This window comes from Chrysochloris asiatica, unplaced genomic scaffold, assembly GCF_000296735.1.
Source record: "Chrysochloris asiatica unplaced genomic scaffold, ChrAsi1.0 scaffold00078, whole genome shotgun sequence".
NCBI classification, from domain to species: domain Eukaryota; kingdom Metazoa; phylum Chordata; class Mammalia; order Afrosoricida; family Chrysochloridae; genus Chrysochloris; species Chrysochloris asiatica.
In genome coordinates, this window is record NW_006408596.1 from 12,187,898 (window position 1) to 12,203,805 (window position 15,908).

At 37.1% G+C, this 15,908-nt stretch overlaps 1 protein-coding gene across 1 annotated transcript in view; it reads left to right on the forward strand.

The window, feature by feature from the left end:
• MED13L (mediator complex subunit 13-like) overlaps positions 1–15,908 on the forward strand; it is a 367,925-nt gene that overhangs the window by 154,525 nt on the left and 197,492 nt on the right. The window contains exon 3 of the mRNA XM_006865509.1: positions 13,856–13,940. Within this exon, the coding sequence (XP_006865571.1) occupies positions 13,856–13,940 (85 nt within the window). The remainder of the gene's footprint in view (positions 1–13,855; positions 13,941–15,908) is intronic.

Sequence of the window (15,908 nt, forward strand, 5' to 3'; positions counted from 1 at the left end):
TTATATATATATATATAAAACGTCCATGTGCACCTAAGCTGAGTTCCAGCTCTACTAGCTACTGCCAAACATATATATCTCTAGTGGGCTACCAACATTTTCTGGTGGAATGGTCTTGTTTCACCATAAGCCTTTCCAGTACTTGATGTTGTTACTTTAAAAGTTTTTACAATCTCTAGATGGTATTTCATTGAGATTTTTATTTCTATGTATTTTCTATAGCAAGGTATGCATATCTTGTTTTAAATTGTTATGATAGTTATATTGATTTAAGAGAATCCGTTTGATGGCTAATTAGGTAACTTTCGCTTTTCTTTGTTATACTTGATAATTTTTTTTAAACTATGGGAATAAGAATCAGTATAGTCAAACACTATAGGGACTCTCCTTCTGTAATTCACAAAGATACTGTACATTCTAGGCTAATTCTAGGCTAATTGTTGTATTGTGTTGTTAAGTGCCGTGGAGTGGGTTCCGACTCATAGCGACCCTCTACAGGGTTTCCAAGGCTGTAAATCTTTACGGGAGCAGAAAGCCTCATCTTTCTCCCGCGGAACCGCTGGTAGTTTTGAACTGCTGACCTTGTGGTTTGCAGCCTGATTCGTAACCACTACGCTAATTATCTGGAAAATATATTTCTTCCCTCATAGAAAAAAATCAAAATGGTGAATAGATTTTCATGACATTTTAACTCTAGCTTGGGTTTGGGATTTTGTGAAGAGTGATCAGATGAGAAGAAACTGGGTAGGAATTGACCTCATACACCTGTCAAGTGTTCAAACCCTATCTTTAAAGACTTTTCCACATTTGAGCGCACTTCCATCCTTGTGGCTAGTTAGATGCCTTCAAGTCAGGTCTGACTCATAGCGACCTGCGTAGACTGTCTAAGAGCAGCTGGTGGATTTGAACTGCTGACCGTGTGGTTAGCAGTCCAGTGCTTATCCTATTACCGCACCACTGGAAAGAATCTGGAGAAACTTAATTGTAAAAGCAGAAGCTTAGCCAGGGAATTGTCAGCTTTGTGCTGGGGCTTTAGGGCTTTTTTCCCTTTACCTTTTCCAGTGATTTGTGAATTCTCTTCTACAACCAGCAGATTTTTTTTTTTTTTTTAAGTTTGTTTTCTCAAAAGAACTCTCTGTAGAACTCCATAATTTATAATGGATAAAATTACAACTGAATAAGAGTGCAACTGTGCTAGGTAGGTGTAGTGTGAAGATGAAAGGAGCCAGAGACACAGAGAAGAGTCACAGTGGTGTCAGGTGTCATTTGCACTACCCCAGATTATATACCCTGTCCAAAATCACTGGGTCAGCTGACTCTCCGCTTGGATTCATTCACACCATTATGTCCCCCAAAGGACTTGAGATTTTGTGATTGAGTCCTGTTCATGCTTGATATTATTGAATTAAAAATGTTTGGCAGTGCTGGAATATTTAGGTCATTTGTAGATGTTTGTTTATGAGATGGAAAATGTTGAACATGTTAAAAAGTTTTGGATAAATACAATTTTTTTCCTGGCCATGTTTCAACTTAAAGTTTTGAGAAACTTTTATTGCTTTCCAATTGGTTACTTTTGCATTAAAAAACAAATTAATTTTGAAGGCTTGAGGGGAAAAAGATTACCTTCTATAACTAAGATTTCCATTACAGAGGAGGTAAATTTTACATTTGTGTAAGTCAGGGTGTGGTCCAGGGGAGCGCTCTCTTCAGAAAACAGTATGTGAAATTAATGTTAACGTTCCATGGTTTACTCATAGACACATGAAGGTTTGCAGATGCTTTTAAACCTGGTGTGGTAGGCCAGCTCACAAAACTATAAAATGCAACTGCTGAAAATTGGCAAGCACTTTTGCTATTTTATAAAAAGTCATTTGTTCTACTATATATATGTATATATATATATATATATATAATTTTTTTTTTTTTTTTTTTTTTCCCCAAGCTATTTTAGGTTTCATGGTTTTGTGAATCAAACTGAACTTTTTGTAGAGTTTGTTTATTTTTTGTTTTTAGTGCATGGAAATGTTTTTGGTGGGTTTTCATTATTACCATTCTTAGTGATATCAGTATGTAACTGAAAACTTTGAAAAGAGACTAATGTTCTGGTTTGTTTAATTATGTAGCGTCTGGCAGAAAAATAGTTCTAGTATTTTACGTATGCCAAAGTATTTTAACTTTTGCTTAAAATTGTTTTCCCACACCAATTACCAAATTGCTGGCAAACCCTGCAAACATATATGTATACACACAAAAGACTATAATTGTGTGGTTGTGTGGAGTAATGGTTTACTTTGTAAGCCCCATAAGAAAATTAATTTTGCATGTTGTCAATATATAATATAGCTTATGACATGTTTTCTCATTAAGCTGGGATGTTTATAGTTAAGAGTTCAAACCTTCACTAGATGCCATGGCCATGATTGATGGATTTAGGACCAAATGATAGACTGAAATAAAGTAATTATTTCCACAGCCCTGTTTTTCAAAATTACATTTTTATAGTGTTATCTTAACATAGACATCACATTATCTATTTTAGAGTGGTATTTTACTTAAAACACAAATTGTTTTGTAGTACGAGTAGATAATGAACAAAGAGAAGGAGCAAATAGTGTTGTGTAGTGCAAGTGGTTAGTGGAAAAAGTGCATCAGTAATACTGTTGAACTCTGAAGTTCAATGAAAAAATAAGTAGAAAGAACGCATACTCGTAAATAATGGCACACTCATATAGCGCCCACAGTGCACATAGGAAGCAAATGCATGAAGGAACTTTGTATTGGGGGCGGAAAAGTATAACTAATGTTCATAGTATTTGAGTAATAATATGGCAATAATTACAGTTAAAATTAAAAAAATATTTTGTGATTTGTGCCAAAAAAGAATTGTTTGTATTAAGAAGGAGGTCTTTTAATTAGGGTCTGTTTGGCATAGATGATTTGGCTGAAACACAAGCGAGTAACTCATCAGGTCTCAAGGAGATGGCACTGAGCCTGGTCTAGAGAAACCTTTGTGCACCGTTTTTATAGTAGTCTTCTCCTTTCTCTTTTCTTAATTTCCTTTCCTTCTTTTTTTGGGGGGGGGTGGGGCAGATGTTATTTTTGCTACATTTGCTATTTTAACCTGTCAGTTAAAAAATAATTACTATGTCAGTATAGCTGGCGGCTCATATAGGAAAAATATGCTGTCTCTTAATCAAAGGTGATTACAGTTTTCTCCTGTCTATAAATGTGCTTGTGTAACGAGAATGCATTAGTCTCAGCCTGATGTATGAAATGAAAGGCAGCAAGAAGCAGCACCATTGTTATCACTCCAGGCGTGTCTAATGAATCGTGTTTCCATGTTCTCTCAGTCACGCCGGAGAGTGCCCTCAGCCAGGGCTAAGCCTCCTGGAAAATGCTCTTTAAGATTATTGTAGCAAGAATGGAGATGCTGACTGAGTGGGGGTGGGGAGAGAAGGCCAAGGAGACAGCTGCATCTCAAACAGTTACAGCTGCAAGGATTACTCACTGTAATAGCAGTGACAGACAACTGTTTGAGCTTTAGTGTAAAAGGCAATTTGGGGACTTGCCCTGTCAGAATTTTAGTAGCAAGTTGGGGGGGGGGGGGGAGGTGGTGCTGTGGAGCGAGTGTATATGTATGGGTTACAAATCAGATTGTGTCTGTGCAGTGCCAGGAAATATTTGTAATGCTCTTCTTCACTTACCATTGTAGAAACCAATAGCTGAGTCATCTTGATGATAATCATTGTCTTAGAGGAAGCTTATAAAATTTCATTTTGTAACATTGAGTCATTTAAATGTAAATGCTCAAATGGAAAAGCAAAATTTAATTTTTGTGTGTGGTGATTTCTATCCTAAGACTATTGATAATTCTTGTAAATTCCTAGGCATGTAGCTTTTTCCTCTTCTGCAAGTTGCTGTTTAATAAATGATTTTAAGTATTTATTTCACATATGACATATGTATGCTCATTGAAGAAAATGTACAAAGCACGCCAAAGGGTGAAGAAGGAAAATAACCACTTAAGATAACTATTTATTTTGATGACTATCTTTCTAATAAGTCCTTTGCTTATCATATAACAAAGTTAAGAGCATATTAAGGGTGAAAAGTAATAATTATTTTGAAAGCCTCTCAAGAAGTAGCAAATATAGGGATAAAAGTTTGTTTCTCACTAGTCAGCAACACCAACAGCCATTGTGCAAGATTCTTTTTTTTTTTTTGTATGCAGCTATTAAGAAACATTGCAGCCTGGCTGTTTTTTGTAATAATTGTCCGTTGAAGGTCTTGTGCAATTTATCTAGAAATTTAGTTTTACGGTCTCCTTCAATAGTTTACTGGCTTTCCATGGAATCCTGTAATCCACTGAAATGCTAACTTGAGTCATGTCTGAACTACTACAATGCTGTGTAAAAAACTGTCATTAAAATTCTGGTTATCCTGCAGCTGACCTAGCACCCATGCTGATAGACATTCCTTAGGAAGACTTAGTATCAAAATTTTGAATCACAATTGTGCATCTCTGTCTGCCAAAATTATCAGTATTTGTAATCTTGCAAACACATGGCCTATTTTGATATGTAGCTTCTATCCCTAATTCTTATTTGATTGATGAATTGACATTGGGAAAGTTAAAATCCATTTGCAACATAGATTTGTTAAGTGATGCCAAATACTCTACACCCACCGGCAATTCATAAAATCAAAGCTCTAAGTGGGTTGAATTTGATATAACTAATACAAGTCCATTTAGTTATTAATGACTTCAAATATAGATTATACAAGGCAGTCGATGGCAGCATAACTGTGATCAATCAATGGTGGTATGTAATTGGATTTTTTATGGGTATAATGCAATATTTCAGAATTAATGTGACATTATGCTTTTATGTAACTCAAGTTTTAAGAAAGCAGATTCTTCAAAATATTGTATATATTTGTTTTTAAAGTACTACTTCATTTACTGTAATCTGTACAATTTAATTGATCAGTGTTTTCCTATTGTGTGCCTGGTGTAGTGTTTATGAAGTTGATTTAATAAAAAAAAAATTTTTTTTTTTTAAAGCCTCAGTGTGTGGGCTATGTTAACAGATAGAGATGGAAAAAGAAAGAGAGTGAGCAAAGTATAAGCAAAGCAAAGGATTCAGAGCTGCTCTATCTTAGCAGTTTGTCATTGAACAGTGAAATAATAATCTTGTTTCGTGTGCCTTGCTTTAATCTATTTGTATTTGTGGAGTTTGGAGCAGAATTTGATTTTCAGTCACTTTAATGGCTGAATCAGGAGTGCCATCCCTGAAGTGCTCCTCCCCCTCTAATATTTGCAATGGCCAATGTGCTTACTGAACTCAATGTTCTGGATAATAGGTTTCATTAGTTTTGGTGCCTGAGGTAAAAAAGCAGTAGGTGGGAGTAAGAAGTGTTTTTGATGTCTAGACGTTCATTTCAGCTGTTGCTGCAATATGATACATTAAAAGGAAATGTGTATCATAGCTCAGAGGAAATATGTATTCTTTGAAAGTAATTCTACTTTTAAACTGTATAAGGCAGAGTGACCTGAATCCTAAAAGCATGTGCTTGAATTTCTTCAAGGTTTCACCATCTTTATGTTCTTCCCCTCCCAATTCTATTCTGCCTCCCCCATTTTTTCTCCTTTAAGTAAAATATGTCAGATTCATTTGTCGAATTGGAAGAGGTATGTGTCTAAGATCTCTGCTGGGAAACACAAAATCGTTGAACTGTATGCCGCTTTGATAGTTTGCCATATTGACTTTTTAACGGAATCTTTTTTGTATGGTTATTCTTTCGAAGATGCTTATTAAATGATTCTGCAAGGAACCATATTTTGCAAAGTTGAGTTTTTGTTTTATAATTTGTGAGAATTTTGAAAATTATTTGGGCACTATGAAATAATTCCACTCCTGGTATGGTGTGCTATAGGTTCAGGAATGGACAGGGAACCAGCCACTAGTTGACAGTTCAAATCCACCAACTGCTATATAGGGTCACTATGAGTTGGAACTAACTCCATAGCAATTAACAATAATAAGCATTAATTACTGCTGTTAACAGTTTTTCCAACATTGTTTCTGTGCTAAAGTACATTTATATCTAGCAATTTTTACAGTTTAAATATTTGATGATACAAGGATTTGTATATGAAAAAAAAAAGATTGTCTTGCTGTTGTTAAATGCTGACTCATAGTGACCCTAAATAGGGTTTCCAAGACTTTAAATCTTTGCAAGAGCAGAATGTCTCTGCTTTCTTCTGCAGAGCAGCTGGGGGTGTGGTGGTGTGGGAAAGGTTGGACAATAGCAATTTAAACAAATTCTGATTTTATCTTTTCCAATTTATGTGAGATAACTTTAGTGCCAAAATACTTTTTATTTGTAGGCAGCTGCATTAGTACCTACTTTTACTTTTCATTCTTAATCTGGCTATAATTGAAAAAAAAATGCAGAAGAATGTTTCAATTTGGGAATTCTTTGTTTGGGTTGACCCTTGACCCTGTTTTTTTCTGAGGATACGTTTTAGTTAGGTCTCTTGGTAGTATTTCCTTTTCTGAGATCATCATCAGAGTTTTAGACAAATTCTTCCACTATATTCATTTAGTTCGGTGAGCATAGTGATAGTTTCTTGATACTTTAACAGGGGAACTTCAAAAAAAATTGTAGAAAAATGTAATTAAAAAACCGTGGAATTTTTCCATGATCTTTTTGAACATCTCTCATAAATAAGCGTTGAAGTTGAAATTCCATAGAAATGATCAAAAGAATCAGCAAGACTTTCTTTTTGTTCTTTATTTAAAAGGTGGAAACAGCGTATACCTTGGGGATACTATAGATTTCATAAAAAGTGAGCCTACACCTGCAGGCCATCTGACAAACTTCTCAGCAGTTGCTTTTCTTCTTAGTGTACCTTGAAAGAAGGGAAATAAAGTAGTAAAGACCATATCAACTCATTTATGGAAACTTAAAGGAGTCTTGGGTGTGGCACTATGGATTAATGCACTTGACTGCAAGGTTGGCGGTTCAAGCTCACCAGCTGCTTCTTGGAAATCCTATACAGCGTCACCATGGGTCAGAAACGACTCGATGGCACTTTAACAACAACAGAGTTAGGCTAGCTACTTTTCTGGCTACAAAAAACATGCAAAAAAAAACAAAAACAAAAAAAACAAAAAAAACCCAGCAAACCCAAAATACAACAGATGAATCTCTATGTCAAGCAAATGAATTTATTGCTTTGAATTTTACCTTGCTTGTGTATATGTGTTTGTAGGTGGGGAAATGTCAGATAAACAAGTTCAAAAAGCTAATAATGTGGCTTATGTGACTTAATTATGGAATTGTACATGGATTGCAAAAGCAGTTTCTAATGTTATTTAGAAAACCTTACCATAAATGCAAATTTAGATACAAAGGGACATTGAACTTCAGTGTTGAAGTTTCTAGCTAGTTCTAGTCAGCAGGGTGGGAGGTTGTAGGGTGGAGAATTGTGGGCTAGTGGGTATATCATGAAATCTAGAGTAAAAAATTAGCTTTTGAATCTCCTTTTTGCTACTAACCATATTTACTGGATATAAAGAGATTTTAGATCGAAAGCTAATCCCAGTGAAATTTGAAAGATATGTGCACATAATATCAAATCAACTAAATACATATTTATTAAATATCTGAAATAGCTTAGTTACTGTTGTTAAGTGGCGTCCAGTCAGTTCTGACCCATAGTGTACCTGTATTAGGATTTCTGAGGAGTAACTGGTGAGCTTGAACCAACTTTGTGGTTCCAACAGACTTTGCAGTCTAACTCATTAACCCACAGTGCCACACAGGGACTCTGTCCTAGTTACTACAGCTATGAAAATAAAACTGCTTCCCTTTGAGGTGTTCCATTAATAGAATTCACATATTTACTATCTGTGAGAGTTGTTATGAAATGTACTTGGACATGTTAGGCTGCCGAGTATGACTATCCAAGACGGTGATGCCAGATTCTTGGATTTACTAATTATGCAATCATGGATAAATAACTTAATATTTTTAAGCCTTAGTTTTCTCATTTATACATCGGAGATTGTAATAAACTATTTGTAACTCTTCTTAGTTGAAGACTAAGGAACTAAGTTGATTAAAAGAATACTGGGAAAAACAGAGGGAGTGGAAGCGAATACTGTTGAATGATGATGCACGGAGGAGATTGCAATCATTGCAATGAAACGATGGTGTAATGCTGATGTTCTCCCATGTGAGCTATCACTCAGTTCACAGTAATACTAATACTTACACTAATAAAAGAATATTGGGTGCTCACTGTATTAAGTGTTCTTTTAGGATCAACCCACTGCTGTCAAGCCAATTCTGACTCACAGTAACTGTGTAGGACAGGGCCGAGCTGCTCCATAGGTTTCTGAGGCTATAGTTTTCCTGGAAGGCGTCTGCCACAGCTTTTTCCTGTTGAGAGGCTGGAAGCTTCAAATCTCTAATCTTTCAGCTAGTAGCCCAATACGTAATCCATTGCAATACAGAGCACCTTCTTTTTGGATCCCCAAACCAAATCACTGCCATTGAGTTGATTCCAACTCATAGTAACTCTGTAGATTTTTCAAGACTGTAGATCTTTATGGGATCAGTTTGCCTCATCTTTCTCCCATGGAGCATCTGGTGGGTTTTAACTGCCGACCTTGAAGTTACCATCCCAACACTTATCCCTAGAGCGCCACCAGGATTCCTTCCTTTAGGGTCAATACTATAATCTTGGGGGAGCAAATGGTTCCATAGGATAAGTGCTAAGTCAGTGGTTCAAACCCACCAGCTCCTCTATGATAGAAAGATGAGACTTTCTGTTCCCACCAAGATGTATAGCCTTGGAAACCGTACACAGCACCACTATGAGTCAGAATAGACTCAGTGGCACTTAACATCTGCCAGTTAGGTTTGATGAGAAGACTGCTGTCACCACCAAGCAGCGGCAGGCACTTGATCGTGGCAGCCTGTGTGATGGCTAATGCAGACAGAAGTCTTCCCCATCCGTGCTCCCTGTGTCAGAGAGGACGTGCAGGAGCATGAAGCTGCAGAACACCACGGGAAGCTGCAGAACACCACGGGAAGGAGAAGAGCAGTAGGGTTTTTTTTTGTGTGTGTTTTTTTTCTAGCTCCTGTTAGGGGATTTCATCTTTGTCCCCCTACCAGAATTCCTGAAATAGCCAATTCCCCAATTACGGGGAGAAGTCAGATCCTAGGTGGCTAAAGAGAATGCTGGATGGCATTTATTCTGCCTCCTAGTCTGTGGAAGAGATCACCTTTCCTCCTATTCATATTTTGTGCTTGGCTCAAAGTTTGTAATGCAGAGGAGGAGAGCCTCAAAAAATGAGAAAGATGATTTTCTGGCTAGAACCCCAACTTTGATTATAAGTTATTTTATTGTGATCATTTATAAATCCAAGTTCTTTTTTGTGTTGGTAGCTATTTTGCAAAGTGTACAATGTGGCTTTTGCCTTTCCATGGTTTTCATGTCTATATTGGCTTTTAGAGAGCGGTAATCTTTTAATTCCTCACTCCTGGCCGGGAACATGAGGCACACATCATGAGAAGCTGTTATCCAGAAGTCTGCTATTATGTTGCAAAAGTACCAGTGTGGTGTTGTTAAGTTCTGTTCAGTCTGTTCAGACACAGTGATTCTTTGTAGGGTTTGGGAGAGGTAGGTTTGAACTGCTGACCTTGCAATTAGCTTATCCTATAGCACCACATTAGTACGCTGTTGAACACCAGTATTGTTGTTATGTGCCATCGAATCAGTTCTGATTGATAGTGATCTTGTACAGGGTTTTCAAGGGGCAGCTGGTGAGTTTTGAACTGCAGACCGTGTGGTTCAAACCAACTTTATGATTGAGTGATTATCCTACAGCAACATACAAGTATATGAAGTTGTTGTTGTCGTTGTTGTTGTCATGTGCCGTGGAGTCGGTTCAGACTCATAGCGACTCTGTACAGGATTTCCGAGGCTATAACTCTTTACGGGAGCAGAAAACCTCATCTTTCTCCTGCAAAACAATTGGTAGTTTCGAACTGCTGACTGTGAGATTAACAGTCCGATTTGTAACCACTATGCTACCAGAGCTCCTTATTTTGTGAGTTTAGAGATTCATTAAAGCATACATTGCACAAATGTATTTGAAAACTTCTGGAAATTCTAAATAGTGAAGTACATAAGAAGGGCTGTCCTGATTTATGTTCTTGTTGAGCAGTAATGGGCACAGAAGCAAACTGGCCTATGTATTTATTATACTGCTGTTATCCGGCTCACAACAAGTAACCTTGTATGACAGAAGAACTGGTTTTCTTGGCTGTAATCTTTACAGAGGCTGATTGCAAGGTCTTTCCCTCACACAGCTCCTGAGTGGGTTTCAACCCCAACCTTTCTATTAATTAGCAGCCAGATGCTAAAGCATTGTACCACCAGGGCTCCTTCAATTTACTGTTACTATTTTGCGCTAGTGACCTTATAGAACTGCTGTGCCTTAAGGTTTCCTGGGCTGTGATCTTATTATTTTTTTTCTTATACTATAGGCAGTAAATTAAAAGTTAATAAATTAGTGCTTTCTTCTTAAATTTATAGCCAGAATTGATGATATTTGTAGGATTGGTTAATCCTTGTCCACATGTGTTGACTTATGGTAAAATTATGACATTTTAAATGTACATACAAGTCCAAGTCCAAACATGGTATCTATTTATAATTACTTCTAATGACATAGGTTGAAATTTTTGCCCATTAATTTAAATGGTAATTCACAATTTTACTATGGTTTTTTAAAGGTTTAGTAACGGTTTCTTAAACATGAGAAACGTAATGTTGAGTGATTTCTGGTGTAGTTCAAGTTATCCCTGTTGTACAACAACAACAGCAGCAGCAAGAAGCTGTCATATCAACATACATGTGACAGGTTAGTTTGGGGAAATCAGATAATTAAGGAAATAAAAACTGTGCAGAAAATAAAAACTTTTCCTGCTTTCTTGACATATGAATAAAAGAAATACTTGTCATTAGACACATACACTCACAAATCCATAGCTACAAAAGCCATGAATGTAAATATTATTGTTTTTGTTAATTGCCATTGAGTCAGTTCCAACCCATAGTGACTCTGTATAGGGTTTCCGAGAAGCAGCTGGTGAGCTTGAATGCCAACCTTACAGCTCAGACCAAGTTTGCAGCCTAGCGCATTAACCCTCAGTGCCATTCCAGGATCATACATGTATATGAGTGTATATGTATTTATACAAACAGTAGTTTATTAAGGAAATGGCTTACAATTGTAGAGTCCCAGGTCCTCAGTGGAAGAGAGAGAGCCTTTCCCATTTGTCTGTTCTATAGGGAGTAGGCCACACCCTCAAGAAAACATCCCTTCAATTAATTGGCTGCTTATACCAATGATTAAAGAGTTAACGATGTCTGTTAGGTTTCATCACCTATGGAATTAGTGTATCTTAATTGCCAAACCACTGAATCCTGGCCTAGTCAAGTTGACGCAGAACCAAAAAGAAATTGTCGATATTTAGCCATTTCAGGGAGTAACATATGATCAAGAACCGATGATCTTAAAGGAAGAAGATCCATCTGCACTGAAGGCATTGGCAAAAAGCAAGGCTCGGGAATTGACAAACTATAAGTTGAATTCTTTCAACAAATGGATAACCACTGGAGATGTTCACTTATGTCAAGAATTTTGGAAGCTTTTTGGAAGATTTTGGAAGAGTTTTGGAAGAACCTGGCCAACTGACTGAAAAAGATCCATGTTTTGTGTCCATTCCAAAGAGAGATGACCCAACAGAATGTGGAAATCATAGAATGGTATTATTAATGGCACATGCAAGCAAAATTGTGCTGAAAATGATTAAAAAAGGACTGCACAAATACATAAACAGACAACTGCCAGAAACTCAAATCAAATTCAGATGGAGACGTCATTGCTGATGTCAGATGGATCTTTACTGAAAGCAGAGAATACCAGAAAGATGTTTGCTAATGCTTTATTGACTATGCATAGGCTTTCTACTTTGTGGATCATGATAGGCTATGGAGAACATTGCAGAGAATGAGTTTTCCAGAACACTTAATTTGCTCATGAGGTAATTGTACATAGAGCAAGAGGCAGCCATTAGAACAGAACACAGGGATACTGAATAGTGTAAAATCAGGAAAGGTGTACACTAGGGCTGTATTCTTTCACTGTAGGATAAGCACTGGGCCACAAAGTCAATTTGAACTACGAGATCAGCACCTCAAACTCACAAGCCATACCTTGGAAACCGTATACAGCGTCACTATGAGTGAGAACTGACTCCACGGCACTTAACAACAACATTCAGTTTGTATTCAACAAATAATCCGTGAAGTTGGATAATGTGAAGAAGAATTTGACATCAGGATTGGAGGCAGGGTCATTAACAACCTGTGGTAGGCAAATTATATAAAATCTTTCTTGATGGACGCGAAGAGAACTTAAAATACTTACTGCTGAAGATCAAAGACTACAGCTTTAATATGGATTGCACGTCAGTGTCAGAAAAAAAAAATCCTCCCTACTGCACCAATAAAATAACATCATGATAAATGGAGAAAAGATTAAAGTTGTCAAGGACTTCATTATGCTTTCATACTCAAGGAAGTAGCAGTCAGAATTTTAAACGACATCTTTCAGTAGGTGAATCTGTTGCACAATACCTCTTAGATGTGTTCAGGAGCAAAGATATCAGTTTGAGGGGTAGGGTATGCCTGACCCAAGCTGTAGTATTTTCACTTGTCTCATATACATGTGAAAGTTGGACAATGAATAAGGAAGACTGAAGAGGAATTGATGTATTTGAGTTATGGGGTTGAAGAATATTCAGGATACCATGGGATTCCAGAAGAACAAACCAGTCTGTGTTGGAGGAAGTACAGCCAGATCTTCAGAAGCCAGGATAGGCAGACATTGTTTTGTTGTTCAGACGTATTATCAGGAGGTACCAGTTCCTGGAGAAGGACGTTATGCTTGGTTAAGTGGAGGGTTAGCAAAAAAGAGGAAAGACCCCAATGAGATATATTGGCACAGTGGCAGCAACATTGGGCATTCTCCCCCAAATCATGTCCTTAAAAACATAAAAGAGCATATCCAAATTTTAAAGAAATTTATGTAACTGACCATTTTGGAAATCGTTTTCTTTTGATTTGCTCTGCACACATATTTGTAACTTTTGGTATTCACTTGTGACATTCTTGTTAAATTGGAATAGAAGTTTAAGAAACTGAGTATGTGACACTACTTGGTAGACAGACTACTTTGAGAATCTGAGCAATTTAAAATTTTGAAGGAGCAGGTTGAAAGGGAATGCCATGCTTCATCTTTTAAAATCAGAACACATTATCATCTTCTGTACTAAATAGTTTATGACTTTAGGCAAGTAGATGTCTTTCCTCCATTTTCAGTGTGAGATTATTTAAGTTATTTGAATTAACTCAGTAACTTTGCTTTAAAAACATTTTTTTTTTTAATTCTCACTTTTTTAAAATTTTATTTACTTTTCACCCAAGTTAACACACATCTACCTTCCAGCCAATTCCCTTTTTAGTGAGGCTTTTATCCCGAAATAACAGCAATAATAATGAGCAGTGAAATACTGTTTCCCTTGTAGTAGGAGAGTTGCATGTGACATGCATGATTCCTGTTTCTAAATTACTTGAAGTAAGCCTGTGAAATAACTGCGTGCCATTTCAGATTTTCGTTACCACTTACTAGAAAAGTGATTTTAGTATTAAGTTTTTATTGGGAAGCTCTGCTTACAGTTCTTTTTGTTTTTGCTTTGATTGTTTCAGTCGTGGAGGAAGGACTCTGGGAAAACGGCCTTTCCTATGAATGCAGGACGCTGCTCTTCAAAGCGATCCACAATCTGTTAGAAAGGTAAGGGAAGGAGTAGCATGCCACTGGTGTTGAGACACCAAGTGTAAGTATGCTGCTATATACTCTGTTGCCAGAAATTCTCATGAGCAATCATATACTGTTATTATATAAGTGCTATTATATTACAAAAATCGGTTTCTTTTTGTATTGATCTTAATTTGAGCTTGGAGAAAAGTCTTAGAAATAATACAAAGACTTCCCAATTATACCAGATTCACCAAAAGTGCTTCTTTTCCCTATTTGCTTTATCATTTTCATGTGCACTTTCTCTCTGTGTCTTTCTTGGTATTTGTGTGCTTATGTGAATATTTGTATGCTTTTTAAAAATACTTAACCTTTAAACCTTTGAGAAGAATTTTCAGACTTAAACTGATGTTCTTTTTGTACCCCTAAGTTTTTCAGTGTACATTTCCTCTTACATCCTCTTAATATACCCACAGTATAATTTTGAAGATTTAGCAATTGATCACTGTTAAAAGGTTCTCTAACCCATAGTTAATTCAGTTGCACTAGTTATTTCTTTTTCACATAATGCCCCCAAATTCTCATCCATGGTTATATATTATGTGTAGTTTTCATGTCTCCAAATCTATACTAGTTTCTTCGGGTTTCTTTCTTACCCCTTGACATGTTGATGTGTTTTCAGGCCCTATGTTTTATATTTAATCCTCACTGGCTTTAGTGGTTGGTGTGTAAATTTGAATAATACTGCTATTAACTGGGTTTCCCTGTTGTTGTTGTTATGTGCCGTGGAGTTGGTTCTGACTCACAGCGACACTATATACAGGGTTTGCAAGGCTGTAAATCTTTATGGGAGCAGAAAGCCTCATCTTTCTCCCATGGAACAGCTGGTAGTTTCAAACTGCTTACCTTGAGGTTCATAGCATGATTCATAACCGCTATGCTACCAGAGCTCTTTGGGCTTCCCTGTAGGCTCATGGATATTATCCTTTCACAGCATTGTACCTCATGACTGATCTGGATATATTCTTTTTGACATTGAATGCAACACCATTCCTCTTCAATTTGTCATTCCCGATATGGTAAACCGTGTGGTTGTCAGTTTCAAAATGGCTAATACCAGTCCATTTCAGGTCTCTAATGCCGGAGATATCAATGTTGATGCATTCCATTTCATTTTTGACAACTTCCAATTTTCCCAGATTCATACTTCGTACATTCCATGTTCCAGTTTTCAATGGATGTTTACAGCTGTTTCTCTTCATTTTGAGTTGTGCCCCATCAGCAAATGAAGGTCGTGCTGACCTTTCTCCCACCGGCTTTATTCCATTTGCGTCATCACAGTCAACTTTACTTTGAGGAGGCAGCTCTTCCCCAGTCGCATTTTGAGTGCCTTCCAACCTGAGGGGCTCATTTTCCAGCACTGTATCTGACAGTGTTTCTCTGCTCTTACAAGGTTTTCAGTGACTAAATATTCAGAAGTAGTTCGTCGCTCCTTCCTAGTCTGTCTTCATCTGGAAGCTCATCTGAAAGCTGTCTACCATGGGTGATCCTGCTGGTATTTAAAATACCACTGGCATAGCTTTCAGAATCACAGCAACTCACAAACCACCACAGTATGATAAACTGACAGACCAGTGGTAGTTTCAAGAGGTAGCATTTGATCAAGAGCCAATGATACTGAAGGAGGAAGTCCAAGGTGCATTGAAAGAATTGGCAAAGAACAAGTCACCAGGAACTGATGGAATAAAGATTGGAATCTTTCAAGAAACTGAGGCAGCACTGGAGGCACTCACTCATCTATGCCAAGAAATTTAAGACAGGTATCTGGCTGACATATTGGAAGAGATCCTTATTTGTGCCCATTCCAAAGACAGGTGACCCAGTGGATTGCGGAAATCATCGGATAACCTCTTTGATATGTCCCATGCGAATAAAGTTTTACTAAAGGCAATACAGAAATGGCTGCAATCATACATTGACAGAGAACTTCCAGAGTTTCAAGCC